Below are 18,965 nucleotides of genomic sequence, written 5' to 3'. Positions count from 1 at the left end.
GCAGACAAATAACACATTTGCTTTTCCACACTGTGTAATATAGTATTGGAGAAGTATATTGTCCATCAAATAAATCAACTTAGTTAATGGGATCATTAATCGGCTGATTGAACACAGCTAGGTTTGATAACAGCCGGCCCTGCTCAACATAAACCTCATTTATTTATCCTTACCATTACAGTCAAGTTACCAAAGCAAACATTAAACAAGTACATCATGCCATGATCTAATGGTAAGTCTAAGACTCTGGGACTCTCCCAAACCTTAATGAAAGCCATTCTAACCAAATGGAAAACACAAGACTGAATCTACCCAGGACTGTCTAAAAGCATACTTGAAGAGGTGTAGCATTGTTAAAAAATGTCAGTCTTCATGACTTCACAATCAGAAAGACAAAAACAGGCTTCACTGGAGAGGAGTAGGGCAGAAACTACTGACAACCAAGAACAGAACTGTATAAATGTTCATATTTTGCTTGCTAGGAAGCACTTGAATAATACCTAAGCCAGTAATACAGTAATCTGTAATATCTGGCAATACACTAATACAAGACTTTTACTATTACTTTAAAGCTATTCTGCTACACCGTGCATTGAAAAACAGGTCACCCTAATTATTTTCCTGATTAACCTTGAAATATAATTGTTCATCTAAAGCAATCACTGTGTAAAATGTCCTGGAGTTTTCATTTTATATAATGTAAACTGCACATCACATCACAGCACTGCACTTAACAGCATATGCAATAGCATTACACTAAAAAAATATATATTCAAGTTTGATGAGGACAGGCCATTTGGCTCATTATTAATTGTCAGTTCTTATTTTCCCAGTATAACAAAAATTAATCAAGTTGATATCAGAAGGCCCTCAGAAAGATCAAATAGACCACACTGGGAGGTAAATGGTTTTGTAAATGTGTCTACAGTTCTCCATATAAACCATAAAGAACTATTGTCGAATGTGGATGTAGCTTTCTCATAAGAACATTTTCCTCTGCCATAGTAGTATAATTCATTTTACAGTAGCAGCAGGTATTAACGTCTCTTTTGCTTTTAGCAGTTTTAAATATTTCTTCCAGATTGGAAAAAAACAAAAACAACTCCTCCTATGTTCTCACTTAGCACACTGTAAATGAAGTAGCTCTGAAAGAAGCCTGCTAGCTCTCCTGTAAATGGAAATCAAAACCACACTCCCACATCATATAATATTCATATTTATACACACAGGTGCCAATGCAATTTCTGATTTAACATTTAAACAAAAAACGAAAACAAGCCTTTCCAGGCACTATATCTGAAAGAGCACAGCTGACTGTAAATAATGCATTAGACTATAATAAGACATGCAAATCTACTTACAAAATAACAGATATTGGACATATTAATGTGAAAGACATTACATAAAAAGTAAGCTTGAGAACGACCCAATAGGAAGAAAGTACTGAACAGTTGGTTACTCATGAACTGCAGACTAGGGCCTTTTGGGGCAGCGACTTAAGTTCAGAGGGCACCTTCCTTAGGACAGATGGACCGAAAACTGAAAGGGGTATTTTTGAAGCCAACATTACATATAGTTCTAATATTAAAACAAACCAATAGATGTGCATTACATATTTACATTTTAATGTACATAATGCATATTTTACGCTTCAACATAACGTTTTGTCTTTTTGTTGCATGTCATTGTGTTGGAATTTAAATACGATTTTTTCAATTAATATATAATGCATTGGTTTCTAAGTGGAAGACCGTTTTTATTACATAATTCCCATGTTTTTTTTATAGCTAAAAACAAATAATTGCTCAGAAATAAAAGAACCAGTGCACAATTTCTGGCCATGTGTCGTTGCTGTCAAGTTTAAAGTAAAACAAGCTATAATTGAAAGGGGGGCACTACTCCCTGATCTCTTCTGCAATATGCAAAGTCTAGCTAACGTATACAGAATTAAACTTTAAACGTTTTACGGATAAATAAGAATTACCTTTTCACGTAAAGCTTTAGAAAACCACTCCTCTCGCTTTTTAAAATTACTGCGTTCCTACTGATTGCAGGCAAACTTTAAAATATTTATTTATACAGTAAAGTAACCAATAATTTCGAACCCCCACCCCCTACAATTCTCCACTAAAGCAGTGCAAACATTATTTTTAAGAATTAATAAAGCCACTTCTTACAGTTAAAAAAAATGTTAGTCTTTTTAATCCTAATTAAATCTTTACCTTGCCTTTAACTTGCAGCAGCGCCCTCCTGTCAGATTGGAGTTCAATCTCTCACCCACCACCAGCACTGTGAATGCAACCAAACCCGAAGGTGACCACGCCTACTAACAACGCTTTCTGAATGGACAACAGCATATAAATCCCACCTGATCCAGCGCCGTCCGTCTGCTGTCAAAGATTTCGTTTTAGATTACTATAGGTTAATTTGCGTGCCGTTCAAGATACTTGCGCGAATAAAATAAATGCCCGCATATAATTGGTCAACAGCGCAGTTTCCTAACAGATGTCTTCTAAACGTAATCATTATCCCCTCCTTTTTTTTAATGACGGTACCGCCTCTCCTACGGACATCCGTTCGCTTGCTTAACATTAGCACACCCATTTGATTTTGTAGCAGGCATCTTATACCCTTATACGGCAATAAGTACGAAGTGCTGATTGGTCAATCTTTTGTCAATTAGCAATAATTCCACGCCTACAGGGCAATTATTGAAGACGTACTTGTTTTAACCCTGTGACGTTATTTTGTTATCCGAAAGATGGCGGCGCCCATGTTTTCTATGGAGTTGTGGTTGTGTAATTAACTAAAAAAAAATAAAAAAATATGCGTATGTGGGATATAAATAAGAGACATCTAAAAGGACAATTTTAATTCGTATAAGAATTTACAGTACTGGTAAGAACCTGTCGTTCTTCTTCGTCATTATTGCCGTTCTTCATATCGTATTTTTTGTAGTTGTTAATGTACCGAAATGCGTCTTGGGGTATTCTAAGAACGACAAAAGACAGCATGTTATCCTTAATAAATGTGTAAAGGTATTCATTTTTGCATTGTTCTTGAAAGTGTTTTTGTAAACTAAGTGAATGTTTGTAGAATAAGATCTCATGGAATTTGTATGTAGTAAAGCTAACAGTTGACTTTCTCTCGCAGACGGTTGACACAGTGAAATCTTCTTCAGCTTTAACAAATGAAGGAAAATAAGGAAAATTCTACCCCCGTTACTCCTACAACAAGCCAGGACCATATCAAACCATGCTGGTACTGGGACAAAAAGGATCTGGCACACACACCATCGCAATCTGAAGGTCTTGATCCAGCAACCGAAGCACGGTATCGGAGAGAAGGCGCACGATTTATTTTCGACGTCGGGACACGTTTGGGGCTGTATCCTTTAACTATCTGGGGATCATGTCAAATGTGTGTGTTAGTGAATACGAAGTACTTTAAATAGGCTTAACAGGGAAATGTTTGGAGCAGGTAATTGGATTTTTTTTCCCTTGACGTGATCTGCTTCTTCTTTAACCATTCTTTATAACTAATATTTATTACAATTCTGGAGGTTGTTACTCCAATATGTGTAATCACGTTAAGTTTGAAATAAAGATTTAGTAGTATCACCCGACCTAGATTAATTGAACTATTCCGTTTTGACCGCTGAGTGCACAAAATTTGTTCCTAGGCTTTTAAATTATCGTGGTCAATGAGTCGTAAAAGTGTTTAGTGCCTTGTTTTCTCCGTCTTTAATGTTACATTTCATGAACATCACAGAGTGTGTTACATTTAACAGTACATTGTAACCTCCTGAAACATATGTCAGCGTTTTTACCAAATTAGTTAAATGTAGCATGGATTAAACATTCCTATTGTATAGACCTGGATTACTTACTTATTATATGTAATGTATTAAAAGTGCTATGCATGGGCAGTGGAAACCTCTTACAGTGATTTAGGGGTGTATGTTTACACCAGTGTTTCCCAATCTCGGTCCTGGGGGCACACTGTGGCTGCAGGTTCTAATTGGCTTCTGTTTTTAAATGGACTCCTGGGCTAATTAAGTGATGTGTTATTTCCCAAGTTCTGTGTCTTGGGAACAATATAGAAATTAGAACACTGAGTTTGGTTTAAAAAAAAAAAAATTATACACCAAGCAGTTATATGGGAATAATGTATTTTTTTCTTTTAACAATACTTTCATCTTGATTTTCATTCTACTTTTCTAGGTGTTCTAATTGTTTAATCCATTATTTACTAATTAGCGGATCTGATGCTACAGTTGCAGTCCTTGATTATTCAGAGTTGTTTGCCAGCGTGTCTGGCATTTAAATCTATAGCAAAAGCAGAAATATTTCTAAATGCCTTATAAATGTAAAAATCCTGCAGCTGTGCTTTTCTGAATGTCAAATAAAAGAAAATAAAATCCCAGCTAATTTAATGAGCTCAGTGTTATTGGGTGTTGTCACTGATTAGGAATCTGGTTGGAACAAAAACCTGCAGCCACAGTGTGCCTCCTGGACCGAGGTTGGGGAAACACTGGTTTACAACCCTATATTATGCAGGAGAAATTAGCAACTCATTAAGCAAACTCCTGTCAATCCTGAAGAATCCAATGCATCCACTGCATCCACTGAACAGTGTCATTTCCAGGCAGAGGAGTAGCTTCAGTGACAGACTTTTGTCACTGTCCTGCTCCACTGACAGATGGAGGAGATCGTTCCTCCCCCACACTATGCGACTCCTCAATTCCATCCGGGGGAGTAAATGCTAACATTACTCAAAAGTTATTGTCTGCTTTTACATGCATTTTTATTACAAAAAACAATAATAAATTAAATAGTATCAGTATGCTGCTGCTGGATTATATGAATTTCCCCTTGGGATTAATAAAGTATCTATCTAGATATTAGGAAGGTAATTAAAATGTGTTTTTCTTAAAAAAAAAAAAATTGAATTCAGAGATATTATACTCTAGTAAGAGTATCTGGAGTACTGTGTGCAGTTCTGGTCGATACACTCAAAGGAACACACAGTAGCTTTTAAGGCTGTGTAGATGAGCAACCAAGTGCATCTCAGGGCTTGAAATGGACATCTCCGGGCTTACAGGAATACATCATCCACTTTTTTTTTTTTGTTACTTTCCTGTGTATTTTGTAATGTTGACCAATAATTATCTTTAGTATTCTGTTTTATTGTAAAATTGAGGGGAAAAACAGTTCACTTAATAGAAGTAAATGCTAATTTAAGTGTGGGTTGAATCTCATGTTACGTGTGTCACATAATCTACATGTCTGCTATTCAGTTGTGTGCACAAAATGTCTTGGTTTTTTTTTTTTTCTTAAATATCGGTAAATAGTTCTTCAATGAATTATCAGTGCACATCAGAAATAGGAACCTTAAAGCCTCATTTAAGTGAAAGCTCTGATAATTTCTGAATTAGCAATTTGGTTATATCTATTTTGGTGTAGTATTCCTTTATGGACATATTATTCTCCTATAGATGCCAAGAATTAAACTTGTTTAGTCTCTAGCAGATAAGTATACGGGAACCTAATCCAGACCTTCAAAATTCCCAAGTGCAGTAGTTAAGTACAGTATATCCAGCAGAATTTCTTCATCTTAAAGTTAAATCATGTACTTGAGTCCATTAGTGGGAAAATAAGGGGAAGTGAATTTCTTTATGCAAAAAGTTGTGGGAATCTGGAATAGCTACTAAGACATTTAATGGAAGCAGAAACCATAACCTTTTAAGAAGTATCTGGATAAGATCTAGGATATCTTAGCTGTTAGTTAAAAAAACAGACTTGATGGACTGAATGGTCTCCTCTCCTTTGTCAGATTTCCTCTGTAAATAGTACATAAATTGCTGTTGTCAACATTCTAAATGTACCATAAACATGGGTATCCTGTTGGGCACAATTGATAAAGCAGCAATTGGCTGATCTTGTTTCCTAATTTATTAGTTTTCAACTCGTCGGCTTTACATTAAAAACATGTACCACATGAGTTGGAAGTGAAAATCAGTGGTGAAATATTTACTGTTTTGCTGCTGCTGTGGTGACTAATGGTTGGGGGGTCAAGCACAGCAAATAGTTAATTTGAACTGATCTTGACCACTTGATCTTCATGTTTCACAACAAGCAGAATACATGTAATAGACTGAAAATCCACCTCCCCTATCTTAGCTAAAATTGGAATGTGTGTGATTACACCAGTCAGAAATCTATTGACATTGCAAAAAATACATTGGATACCCTTTTATAATGTGATCATTTATTTAATATATATTAACACATTGGATTCTTCGTTTGAGGATTTGTTAATGCATCTAGTGTATTTCTCTCGGCAGCATTACTCTTACTCCATGTTTATTCTAATTTTTTTTTTTTTGTTTTGTTTTTTGGAACAGTGTAGATAAAGGAAGTTGATAAGCCAGATCTTTGACATAATATAACTACTAGACCACTTGGGTCAGGATTGAAGTGTTGCTAGGTATTGCACCCCTCTCAGTCATAAAGAATTGAGTGCAAGTTAGTTCACTACAGTTGACTTTGGTTAGTTTATTGGGTTATATAAAAGTAGAGTTTCTTATCTTAAGGTACTGTTTGAAGTGCACTCTAATTGACATTCTTTATCATTTGAGCCCACATTATTATAGCTGTCCAGTGTAACGAAATTTGTTGTCTTTGAAACAATATTCTGTTACAGAAAATAGTTTACTGCACTTTTCCTTGATGTGCCCTGTGAAGCTAAAATGTCTTTTTTTTTTATCTACCTGAAACACAAAGTACTGTGTCAATGCATGCATTTTTCTTCAAGTACAGTTAATGGTAGATTAATTATATTTAAACAATCATTCAAAAATGAACCAGTGGATGAAAAGAAAATAACCTGAAGAAATATGACAGTCTGAGAAGAGGATAATGCTTGATTGAGGAAGGTGGAAAAAGATCACACATACAACTGAGGAAAAAAATGTGTTAAGGTAGTTTTCAAGGAAATTGGAGAAAGATCCCCATGGCTCAAAATGAAGTGTGTTTAGCAGTCTGATTTACTGATTGGTGTTACAAAATATTTCTATCCAAGCATAATACACCACTTAATAGAAAGCAAAAAGAACAATGAACTAAAATGCTATGTCATCAAAGCACTCTTTTAAATGACATTGTTGCAAAAATTTTGTTGAATTAAACATTTATTTATTTATTTATTTTATTGGGAATATGAAATGTTCTCAGTTGAAATTAACGTTGACAGAGCAACCATTGTTTGATATCTGAACAATAAAGGTTCCATTGGTTTGGAGACAGAAAAAGGTCTTCTGCAAAAAAGTAAGCATCTTCGCTATTGTCATGAAAAACTTTCTGTCTAATTTGAGTTTGGCCAGATTTCATAATATTGAAGTATGCATTTTCCTTCCATCAATGTGGAGAAACCATATGGAGTAAAATCATGGTGTTTTCATTTCAAATCAAATCAAATAGCCTTTTATAGTCAATTCACTATATGTGCAGAACATACAGAAGAATTGAAATACTATTTCATCTTTCTAGTACAATAAAATATATAAAAAAAAAAATTATATGTAGAACATATACGATAAATAACAGAACTTGTAAAGTAAACCTATGTGCAAGAGTCAGTAGTGCAAAATCCACTTACAGTAAAAAGTGAGAAGGTGCATTATAGAGTAGCTTATGAGATGTACAAAAGGACAGATGGCAGCAGATGTAATATTGAGTCTTTATATAATACCAGCTGAAGTAGGGTACTTGGTAGATAATGACTCTTGTTACGGGGTGGGGAGAAGGTAGTGGACAGAGTTCTGCATCTAGACAGCTTGGTGGATGAAGCTGTTTGACAGTCTTCTGGAGCGGGCCTGGAGGCTCTGGTACCTTTTCCCTGGGGGAGGAGGCTGAAGAGAGAATGTAAGGGGTGGGAAGAGTCCCCAGCAATGCTAATATCTACGGGTGAGGAAAATGTCCTTGAGGGAGGGCAGTGGGGCACCAATGATCTTACTGGCTGCATCCACTATGCGTTGCAGGTACTTCCTACAGGAGCCACTGCAGCCTCCATATCACACAGGGATGCAGCTAGTAAGGATGCTCTCGATTGTGCCCCGGTAGAAAGAGCACATGATGGAGGGAGGAACTTGTGCTCTCCTCAGTTTGCGTAGGAAGTAGAGGTGGGTTTGAGCTTTCTTGGCCAGTGATGTGGTGTTATCTGACCAGGAGAGGTCCTTGGAGATGTACATCCCTGGGAACTTGGTGCTACTCACCCTTTCCACAGCTACACTGCCGATGGTCAGTGAGGGGTGTTGTGAATGACGTCTCTGAGAAGTGTCTTCAAACCGCCGTGGTCACAAAGTTTCCAGCTGTGGCTATGTGAGCTTGGGCACAGTACAAAATAAAAATAAAACCTATAAATTTACTAACTAATGCAAACTTCATAAATTTTTAATCTTACCTCAGTAAAACACTTTGAATTTAACAAAACACATATACATTAGAAACCGTTAAAGAGGGCCTGGTAAGCCTGAAGAGGGTATAGAGGCTAAGAAGAGACTAATGCCAAGGAAAAAAAATTGTACATAGTTTTGAAACAGCCTCTGTTATTTGGAGGAGAGAGTATGGTTTAGTGAAATAGTAAAACATGAAAAAGGTGGACCTTGGAAGGGTAGCAATATGGTAGGACTATTTATTAATGAAAATTTCAAACAGATTATAAGTCACTAGGGGTTTGCCCCCCCCTGCTCGCTTCGCTCTCCAACACCCCCAGCCCGTGCTATCCACCAGCCACTTTGCATCTCTGCCGCTTGCATTGTGAAGAGGGGGGCTGAACACCCCGCAAGAAGATGTGTGATCTGCACCTCGTGCGGCGCTTCAAACATTTAAAAGCCTGCATAGCAACTGTCCTACTCTGTCTGTCTTTTATTTCCGGCCCCGTTGTGGTTAAATCTTTTGGCACAAACTCTTGTCTCGCGGGACGTGAGTTTTTTTTTTAATATTTTTTAGTTTATAATCTAAAAACGGAATAAGAATCTGAAAATCTAACAACATCACATTAAACTTCAATAAATTCTGAAAGGAATACCAAACATATATATGTAGGTTTTAAAATAAGCCCAATTTAAAACGTCACATAAAATCGTTGCACTTTTAGCTTTAGGATTTTATATATAGAGAGTAGATTTAATACACACCCTGATTCTTCCTTAGATGCAAATACCGCCCACCCCAATCTCAGTTTCAGTTTTACGCACAAGGAAAATTAATTCAGTATTGCTCCTGTGAGCTAAAGATGGAAAGGCAGTTCTAGTTTGCATTTTGCCTAATTGCTTATGTTTAATATGACAGTACTTACAAATGTTTTGTTTCATATCAAGTTCTTTCTTTGCAATAACATTAAGAAAACTAAAATGACCCAGACATTCAAATTAACTCTGATCATTTCACTTTGTACATAAGTCTCTGCTTCAGTGCTAGTACAGCTTCTTTGCAAAGATCAATAAAATTCATTGCTTTTACTTTTTTGTCAGATGGTGCACTGAAAATATTAGCAAACCAGCATCTCTGTGTTCAATCATTCTGGAAATCATCAATAAAAAGCTTTGTCCGTCCAAGGAAATGTATTGTTCTGTCAGTTTCCCCTGGAAAGTTCACGGTTTATTTACTTTAGAAATTGGTATGGTTATGTTTAAGGCAGAGTCATGTATGCTACTAAAGGAATTTATATCTAAACTAGGCTGAACCGTCTTTTAAGGCGACCGACTTTTAAGTTGACCACTTCTTAAGGCACTTCAATATGTAGATCAATTTGATATTTTATACAAACTCATTAATTTGGTTATATTGCATTTGAGCGGTATTACTTTAATACTCGTAGTTTCTGTTATTTTTGTGATGAAATTTAAACTTTTTTCTATATTGTGGTCGCCCTTTTGAACCCCCCTGATATTTACTACGCGGTGAGGCATTTGTACTCCATCAACATTATTTCCAGAGACATAATTTTGTCTTATTTTTCCAGCGCATCGCGCACAAAAGCAAGGGAACGATGGGAGCACCAGAAATCTCCTCACATCATGTCGCTTCGTACCGCAAGTAGTAAGTCTGTGATAAGTGGAAACGCTACGCTATCCACTCACGGGACGGAAGGACAATCCCGACCGCTTTTATATAGAAGGATGTTCATTGGTTGGTGTAATTCAGTAATTTTTAATAGTTTATTTCCTTCCGTAATGCAGATATTCCAGCATGACTTATTTCTAGATATTTGAATATGGTTCTGTATACTGACCATTTTGAGTATACAGTATATTTGGATGTAAATACAGTTATCTTAAGAGTGAAGTTTGTCAAACTTTTCTTTAACATCTTTATCAGGCATTATGATACACTTGCAACTGGTATTATATATTTCCACCGTTTCTACATGTTTCATTCCTTCAAACAGTTTCCTAGATATGTAAGTATTTTTTCACATTTTGATATGTGTAACTGTTTGCTGTCTTATTATTCAGAATTATGCAAAACTATTTTTAAATTATGGTAAATCTAGCTGCTTGTTCTTTTTTTCTTTTCCCCCTTAGGTGACAGGAGCTTGCTGTTTGTTTTTAGCTGGTAAAGTGGAAGAAACACCCAAGAAATGTAAAGATATTATTAAAACAGCTCGGAGTTTATTGAATGATGTACAGTTTGCACAGTTTGGTGATGATCCAAAGGTAAGCATTCTTTTATTGTTGAAGCATGGTACTAATCAAATCATTACTTTTTAAAGCTGCATTTTCCACTATTAGTGTTGAGGTGATCCAGAATCCTTGCTTTCAGAAATATCTGTAAAGTAGGAGCCAAACCTAGAATGTTTCTCAATACAATGTATAGTAATGTGTAATTAATACTTGCAGGATAAATGAGGTCACTAGTTTCTTTAGTTTTCGCTAAAACAACTTTTACAGGCTATGACTGTGTTATTCTGTGTCAGCATTATACCATTGGGAATCTTGCAGAATATGGTTTTATTTTTTTTTTTGTTTTTTAGGATAGATCTCGCTCTGCTTTTATGCCTATTAAAAGAGTTTACACATCTATTATCATGAACTTCATAGTTAACAATCACCAAGCAGGAACATTTTTAATAAGTCTGTTTAAAATGACAGAAGCCACCAACAACATATTTCAATAAATCTACCTCGATGGTAATCGGTTAACATTGCTTTGGACAACAAAAATATGTAGTTAAATGTGATTTAAAAAAAAATTAAAAGTGGCCATTTGTGCTGTAGCATTAAAGCTTGGTACATTAACAATACTCTGCCTGTGGTCATTTATCAGTGGCAGACACACTTGGCAGATCCTGCCTTCATGTTATAGCCTTGACTGTTCTTCTTCTGGCTGCTCCTGTTAGGGGTTGCCACTGCGGGTCATCTTCTTCCATATCTTTCTGTCCCCTGCATCTTGCTCTGTCACCCGCATCACCTGCATGTCCTCTCTCATCACATCCATAAACCTTCTCTTAGGCCTTCATCTTTTCCTTCTTGCCTGACAGCTCTATCTTTAGCGTCCTTTTCCCATTATACTCAGCATGTCTCCTCTGCACAAGTCCAAACCAACACAAACTCGCTTCTCTGACTTTGTCTCCAAACTGTCTAACCTGAGCTGACCATCTAATGTACTCCTAGATCTGGCAAGCTTTGTTGGGCTGAATGGCCTGTTCTTATCTAGAGTGTTCTGATGTTCTAATCCTGTCCATCCTCAAAACACCCAAGGCAAATCTTAACATCTTTAAATCTGCCACCTTCAGCTCTGTCTCCAGTTTTTTTTTTTTTTAGCCCTGACTGTTGATAACAATAATAAATAATCCCTCAACACTGGCTATATCCTAGCTTTAAAATGTTGTGACAATTCAAAGCCAGAAAACTAAATTTAAAAAACACAAGATTGTTTTTGTGTTTCAAATTATTGAAAATAATTTCAATTTTAAATAATTGGAAAATGTACCTGATGCTATTGTAACAGTGGCATCACATTCCATGTTCTTCCAGTCTTCCTAGCTTAGAAGCATGATGGCAGCTCTAAACAAATAGTCTACAAAATAGCAGTGACCTTCAATTTGGCATGACAAAAATATCTAAGAAAGAAACAACTGTATTTAAACAAAGTAAAAATAAACAATACAATTTGATTCTACATAGTTCAAATTCCCAAAGAGAGCAAAACATATAGAAACAAGAGGTGAGGGGGAAAAAATATATAACCGTGGCAGACACTGGACAGATCAGCATATTCTCTTATCCCTTAAATCAGCTTTTTGTACTGTTAATGATTGTTCAGAATAGAGAGAATCTTAACTAGTCCCATCTAACTGCTAGGCAAGAGTTTGTTAGTCTTGGCAACGTCATGTCCACTTTTGCTCTAGTCACACAAGGAGTTCTGCAAGACTCTCTCCTTGGCCATCTCCTTTCCCTTATATACATGCTTCCACTTGTAGCATGATGAAGTTTTCCTCTTCTTCCAAAACTGTTTCATCTTAAGAGTCATTTATTGGTTGGTACTCCTTATTTAAGATCCACAGCATGTGTGTCTGAATTAGGTCTGGTCATTGAATAAACTACACTAATGCTAAATGTATTTGTTTTCCTTATTCTAATATGTGTATATTTTTCAGTTTTGGATCATCCTCTTTTCCCATAGCCTCCATCCATTCAGTTCACGATGGAAGTCAGCTCTCAAATATAATTTGAATTTTTGAGAAAGGCAAAAGCCGACATTCAATTATAAATCCATAGTTGTTTGTTTTGCATCACACTCATTTTGGCATTGTGTTACTCCAAACACACTGTACAATGCCACAATATTTTGCAGATCTGTTCTGCACATGACTTCCACAGTTAGACTTTTGAATGAATGTTTAGCTTGTTAATCAATAAAGCTTACACCACCATTCACAAAGTAGTTTGTCAGTTTTCTTCTGCCCTAATGCTCCATTTCTTGATCTACAGGTATACTGCTCTGGCACACTAAAAGTATCTGTCATCTGTTCCTTTTTTTGATTCACTGTTTAATCTATGTTCCTTAATTGTTGTGTCATGCTAAGATGTTCTCACTAATGCCAAATGAAAAATACCTGTCAAAATTCCTTTTAATTAATTTAATTTTTAATTATTATGTTTTAAATCTCCACTTTGCTGACACTGAAAAGTATCTTTAATGTAAATGTTGCTACCTCAGCCAACACATAGAAGTGGTATAAGTGGCTGCTGGTTTTATGAGGAATAGCTAAAATGACGAGGTGTAATTAAAGAGATTCAGGCCATCTTTGTTACATCAAGTTCAGTTTCCAGTTCAAGTTTGTCATTCCAGCCATATCTAAAATACAGTGGGACAAAATTACATTACTCAAGATCAGAAAATGTACAAAAAGAAAAGGAAAACCACAAATTATATACACACATACACAAAGATAGGTATTGGCTGGACTTAGTGAATTTAGCACTATGTAAAACAGCATAATTGCGTCTGTTATTCCTTGATGGCTCGCTCCTCACCGCAGCATTCAGTGGTTGTAATTTGCTGCAAACTCATCAAACTGGGTCTGTATCCTTGATCAACTTTCTACCTGCTGCATTTTTATTTTTTTTTTAATTAACCATAGTCTATGCTTCTTTTTGATTTGTTTTAAAATTTTGCTCTGTATTCGTTACCTTAGCACTTTCCTGGAAAACACTCAATACTAATGTATTCAAAAATAAATAAATAATTGTAGTGAAGCACCATGCAAGTGTGTATGTATAAGGATTGAAGTTCCTTTTTATTGTTTATTTTTTGGCTTGCTATCTATCCTAACAAGGAATGCTCAACCAGCCTTCAGTTCTAGATTAAAGACAAGACGGCTGTGCAGATGATTCTCTTTTATAGGGTGCAAGTGCACTAAATTTTGATGGCTCTTATATTTACTCGAGTGCCAATATGATTTTATCATAATTAGATGGGCTAGCTTTTGTTGTTTTTTGTTTGAAGTGTTATAATTTTTTTTTTTTTTTCTTTAGGAGGAAGTCATGGTCTTGGAAAGAATTTTACTGCAGACAATAAAATTTGATCTACAGGTGGAACATCCATACCAGTTTCTTCTCCGATATGCAAAACAACTAAAAGGTTGTCTTTTAATTTTAGCAGTTTTTGTTTATGTACTGCAATAATCATTTCATTGTAGTCTGTCTTAATGGGCGAGATATTGCCCAAGACAGGTCATATGCTTAAAACATTGGCCACTAGAATACAACTGAAGAAAAAGCAATCAAACCCCTGATTTTGCTTACCCTAAAATATATAAAATATTTGATATGGATCGACAATGTGTGTTTTTTTTTTTTAAATATAGAATCTACTGACAGTGGATATTTTTTCTGCTATTTTCTCTTAATGTCCTATTCTTACAGACTGTTCCTATTCCCACTAAAGTACAATTTCATTAATCTATCCTTGGGGTTATTTATTTACTACAAGAGAGTGAACTGATTTTTTGCACTACCACACTTTTTGTAACAGGATTCGCTAGATTAAGGTGGTTATTAGGTAGTCATTATGTAGTCTTGGATGCCCCCAAGGACAAAGCTTTTAGTCTCTGCATGTAGTGTTGGCTTCAGCTTCACCAGTCTTTGTGTGAAAGCATACTTAAACCCTGCAGAGTTTGTTTGGAAACTACATGGCTGCAAACTAAACATTTACTCTCTTAAATTGCTGGGTGAAATTAAATCTTGCCTGTGTTGTAAATGTATACACTAGTGTTTTGGACTGTTTCTCAACATGGATTGTGATGTATTTAAATTGGAAATTAAAGTTGGTGCTACTGATTATCTTTTGTTTAATATTTTGGGATTTACTGCCTTATCAGATAAGAGTAATGTTGAGAAATACCGAATGTACACTTTCATTATTTAAATTCAAGTCAAACACAATCATCGTATATATTAGTTTTATATTAGTCAACCACAAAACCTTGCATTCTAAAGTGAACCTTTTTATATAAGTTATATTTAAAATAAAAAAAAAAATAGTCTGTTCTTTAGCTTTATAATGGAGGTAAAGTCTACTCAGCCCAACATAAAAATATCAGCCTTTAAACTTACCAAATTCATCCACTTGGAAGCAGCAACAGTTTCAATTTAAGACATGTCTTCTGTGTTAAGGCAAGCGTGTGACAACAAAAGTAAGTTGGAAATAATACATTTTATCACAGATTCTGGTGCTATTTTCCAGTGATAATGGTGTACATCTTGCCCACTTGTCTGCACGCAGCAGACATCATAGGAGGAGTTTTGACACCCCAGTCCCCCATTTGTCAAGTTTGTTTGAACACAGCAATATATCTGAACTGAGCTGTTTACACTACGTTGTTATATATATATAAAATAAATAAATAAAAGCCTTAGATTTTTGACAGAGCCAAGCCCACCTGCATGTCTTGGTATTACTTCTTTAAAAAAAAAATGTTAGAAAATGAAAAAATAAGAGTGTGCAATAGAGCTAAACCACAGTGAAACAGATAGATGAACTACAAACCAGTTGTCAAATTTTATAGTGTATACGAAGTTGCCCTTCTTGAGGATATGGTAATAAACAAACTGAGGACACCATTTTTGAGTGAGTAAAGTATGTGACACTGACTGGTACCAATCACACTGTAAACACACGGGGAGAATGTGCAAACTGAATACAGATTTGGACACTATGAGGCAGAAATGAGAGCTGTGTGCTGCCACTCTGCTTAGGCTAAAGCATTTGCACTAAACTAAGTAAACTTCAACCTGATTAAAACTAAATTGTATGCCTATTGGTTCTTGTCACTTGATTGCGCACTATGTGCCTGCTCAGCCTTTCTATTGTTAGATCACTGAAGCATAGATGTTAATGATGACAGTGAAAGTAATGGACAATATTTTTGCGAAGTAACACAGTAAAAAAGAGTGCCTGTGATAAGATTCCATAGAGTGAAGGATTGTGAGTTAAAATGTGACTTTTTCAGTGATAGACTAGTTCTCTGCAGAACAGAGGCAGCAGCACTCAATAATGCCAGGAACAGTGCCTGGAAATGACTCTTTGAGGTGAGTCCATGCCCCTGGTCCTAAAGTGGTTTTATAGCAGCTCTCCCATACAGAATATGAGCCACCTTCTTTTTTCCACCTGTTGACCATTGGAAGTCTGTTTACATTGATTGTAAAACTCAATTAATTCTCAAATACATTCTGATTTTAAACATGATAAAATAAAAAATGCACACTTCAGAATTTAAAATAAAAACTATAATTTAAAATGTTTATACAGTTTAATAGAGGATGTAAATGATATTTAGCCCATTGGTCACTATGAAATTTGTTAACTTCAAGCTGCTTTTTATTTTTGTAACTTTACAGTTAGCTTGAAAGCTCATAATTAAATTTGTTTTAGTGATTTCTTTGTATTTTTTTTTAATAGGTGACAAAAATAAATTGCAGAAATTGGTGCAGATGGCTTGGACATTTGTAAATGACAGGTAATATTTTGTTTTCTAGCAAAACAGTACTTGTTCAATACTAAAGATTAGGTGCTTTGCTATTTTTTTAGTAATATTTTTGCATTCACTGCCTTAGTAATCGTAGACTATGAATATTGCCAGTAGTGCACCTCCTCTTGGAGCATATTTGTCATTTTATTTGCAGTTTTCATGCCATAAAATGTATACTTTTGTGTGTGTATAAATAAAAAAGCAGTACTGACTCCCTGTGAGACAGCAACACTACCGCTCTGTCACCGTGCCACCCCATATGTGTAACTATTAGCAGTATTCATTATTTAAACAAAGTTAACGATTTATCTTTAAAATGTAACTTACATATTTTTAATACATTTCATCGTAAAAGTGATATCAAGTATAAATCATAAGAATTCTAAATGTGCAGAGATCTGGAATATCATAAATGTGATGTGTTGTGTGTGGCGATGCTGCTTGCTGCAGCTGTCGGATCAGGAGGAAGCTCCAGAAGTGTATAGCGATTTAACAACTCAGTTTACGTTTACGACAGTCTACTTTAATGTGGGATTAAAGAGGACATTTAGTGTTTAAAGCTGAAATTTCCACTTTAATCACAATATAGACATTTTCATTATGTCCTTATTTCTTTTCTCTGTGGCTCAAATTTGCCACCATACACTTTGATGGAATAGTAAGGTACAAAAAAAAAGACGGCACAGAAGATGGTATGTGAGACTTTTAAAATGTATCTTGTCATTACTTTGGGAAATATGCAATGCTTGAATATCAAAGCACCACAAATGCATTTGTATGTCGACATTTTGCTTCACCACATCGAACCATTCATCAAACATCGAAGTGTGCACCTCGACCCCTGGAGGCTGGAGTAGCAAGAAATTCGGGCTGAAATTCAGGGTTTGAATGTGGAGAGTTATGATGATATTTCAGAAGATGACATGACTGTATTTGAATAAATGTTTATTGTTGTGCATGAATAAATATAAGATATCCCCTGAAAATAAGCCCTAGTGCATCTTTTGGAGCAAAGATTAATACAAGACCTTGTCTTATTTTCAGGAGGAAACACGGTAATAATCCTTTGACATCAGAGTGTCATAACCACAGAGAGACAATCCCTGTTAGAAAAACATATGCTGCATACTGTGTGCTTATGTGTGAGTGTATATAATCTATATGCTAGATGTATGTGTATAACTATGATGCAGAAGAAGACTAATCCTAAAATCTTGTTTTACTTTATAGTATATTTATTACTACATGGCCCGATCTAATCATTAAACGTTTTCTCTGTTTCACCCCCGCATGCAGTATGTTATATTTTAGTACTTGTGGTGTTCTTTGATTACTTAAGTAGTGTCTGCCTGATGATTTAAAACATTTGCCATTGCCTGTGATGGAAATGTTAGACATGCAGTGTTGTGTAGTGGCAAAGGCATTGGAATTTAAACCACAAGGTTAGAAGTTGAATTTTTGCCACTTACCCACAGTGTTACCAAGAGCAAATCACTTAACCTGCCTATGTTCCAGTTTGTTAAAAAAGAACTTGTAATTTGACTTGGGTAAAGAGGACATCCAACTATATTAATTTGACATTGTATTCTACTAAGACTGTACTTAATGTGTAGTAAGTTTATAATTCTAAGAGTATTCTTATTGAGTTATTTCATTGTGATTTTTGTAATTCTATTTCCTTTCAGTTTATGCACTATGCTTTCATTACAATGGGAGCCAGAGATAATTGCAGTTGCTGTTATGTATCTTGCTGGTCGTTTGTGCAAGTTTGAAATACAGGAGTGGACATCTAAGCAGATGTATCGCAGATGGTGGGAACAATTTGTGCAAGATGTTCCAGTGGAGTTACTTGAAGGTAAATGGAACAATAATATTTCCCAAATTTTTTACACTTTTTATGAATGCCAAGTTTGGAAGTATTTTTAGAATTGTGTAAATATATCTTAATATAATGGATGGATAATTTATAACCTAAGAAATATTACTTAAAATACAGAGACAGTATAAGTTGGGTCTTGAAAACCCGAAAAGTCAATCATAAAATCAGACCCGACTTATGCCTGTTCAAAAATGTGACACTTGAATTTTTTTTCTTGCCTCCTCCAATCTCGCATCAGTTTCTCAGACACATTGAATTTTTTTGCAGCAGCACAGTTTACAATTTCTTTTGCTACTTCAACGACGTTTAATTGAAAACCAGCTTCAAATTTTCTTCTGATCCTTTGTAGATAAGGGATGCTGTTACAATAAAGGTGTATGAGGGTGAGAGATACAAAATACACAAGTCAGTGCAAACGTCACTTCAGTATAGTTCGGGTATTACCATATAGTCATGTAGGCACAATAGAGAGAGAGAGAGGTTAGGAGCACGTGCTGATACAACGCATTGCTACACTCGCATAGAAAAAAAAAAGGCTGTGTGATCT

General features: G+C 35.5%; 2 protein-coding genes across 4 annotated transcripts in view; one reads left to right on the top strand and one right to left on the bottom strand.

The window, feature by feature from the left end:
- The window catches only part of setd3 (SET domain containing 3, actin histidine methyltransferase), an 86,874-nt gene extending 84,544 nt beyond the window's left edge, over positions 1–2,330 (bottom strand). The window contains exon 1 of one of the 3 annotated variants that reach the window (XM_039741911.1): positions 2,223–2,330. The gene's annotated coding sequence lies outside the window, so the exon portion shown is untranslated. The remainder of the gene's footprint in view (positions 1–2,222) is intronic. The other 2 variants (XM_039741912.1, XM_039741913.1) reach the window with 2 other exon arrangements.
- A 404-nt stretch (positions 2,331–2,734) lies between these two features.
- ccnk (cyclin K) overlaps positions 2,735–18,965 on the top strand; it is a 28,878-nt gene continuing 12,647 nt past the window's right edge. Inside the window, exons 1-7 of the mRNA XM_039741914.1 lie at positions 2,735–2,898; positions 3,154–3,387; positions 10,383–10,464; positions 10,589–10,720; positions 14,045–14,150; positions 16,470–16,527; positions 18,225–18,394. Coding sequence (XP_039597848.1) covers positions 3,191–3,387; positions 10,383–10,464; positions 10,589–10,720; positions 14,045–14,150; positions 16,470–16,527; positions 18,225–18,394 — 745 coding nt within the window. The 5' untranslated portion in view covers positions 2,735–2,898; positions 3,154–3,190. The remainder of the gene's footprint in view (positions 2,899–3,153; positions 3,388–10,382; positions 10,465–10,588; positions 10,721–14,044; positions 14,151–16,469; positions 16,528–18,224; positions 18,395–18,965) is intronic.

This window comes from Polypterus senegalus, chromosome 18, assembly GCF_016835505.1.
Source record: "Polypterus senegalus isolate Bchr_013 chromosome 18, ASM1683550v1, whole genome shotgun sequence".
Taxonomy (NCBI): Eukaryota; Metazoa; Chordata; class Cladistia; order Polypteriformes; family Polypteridae; genus Polypterus; species Polypterus senegalus.
The sequence above is the reverse complement of the archived record's forward strand: the minus strand, read 5'-3'. Positions and strand labels throughout refer to the sequence as shown.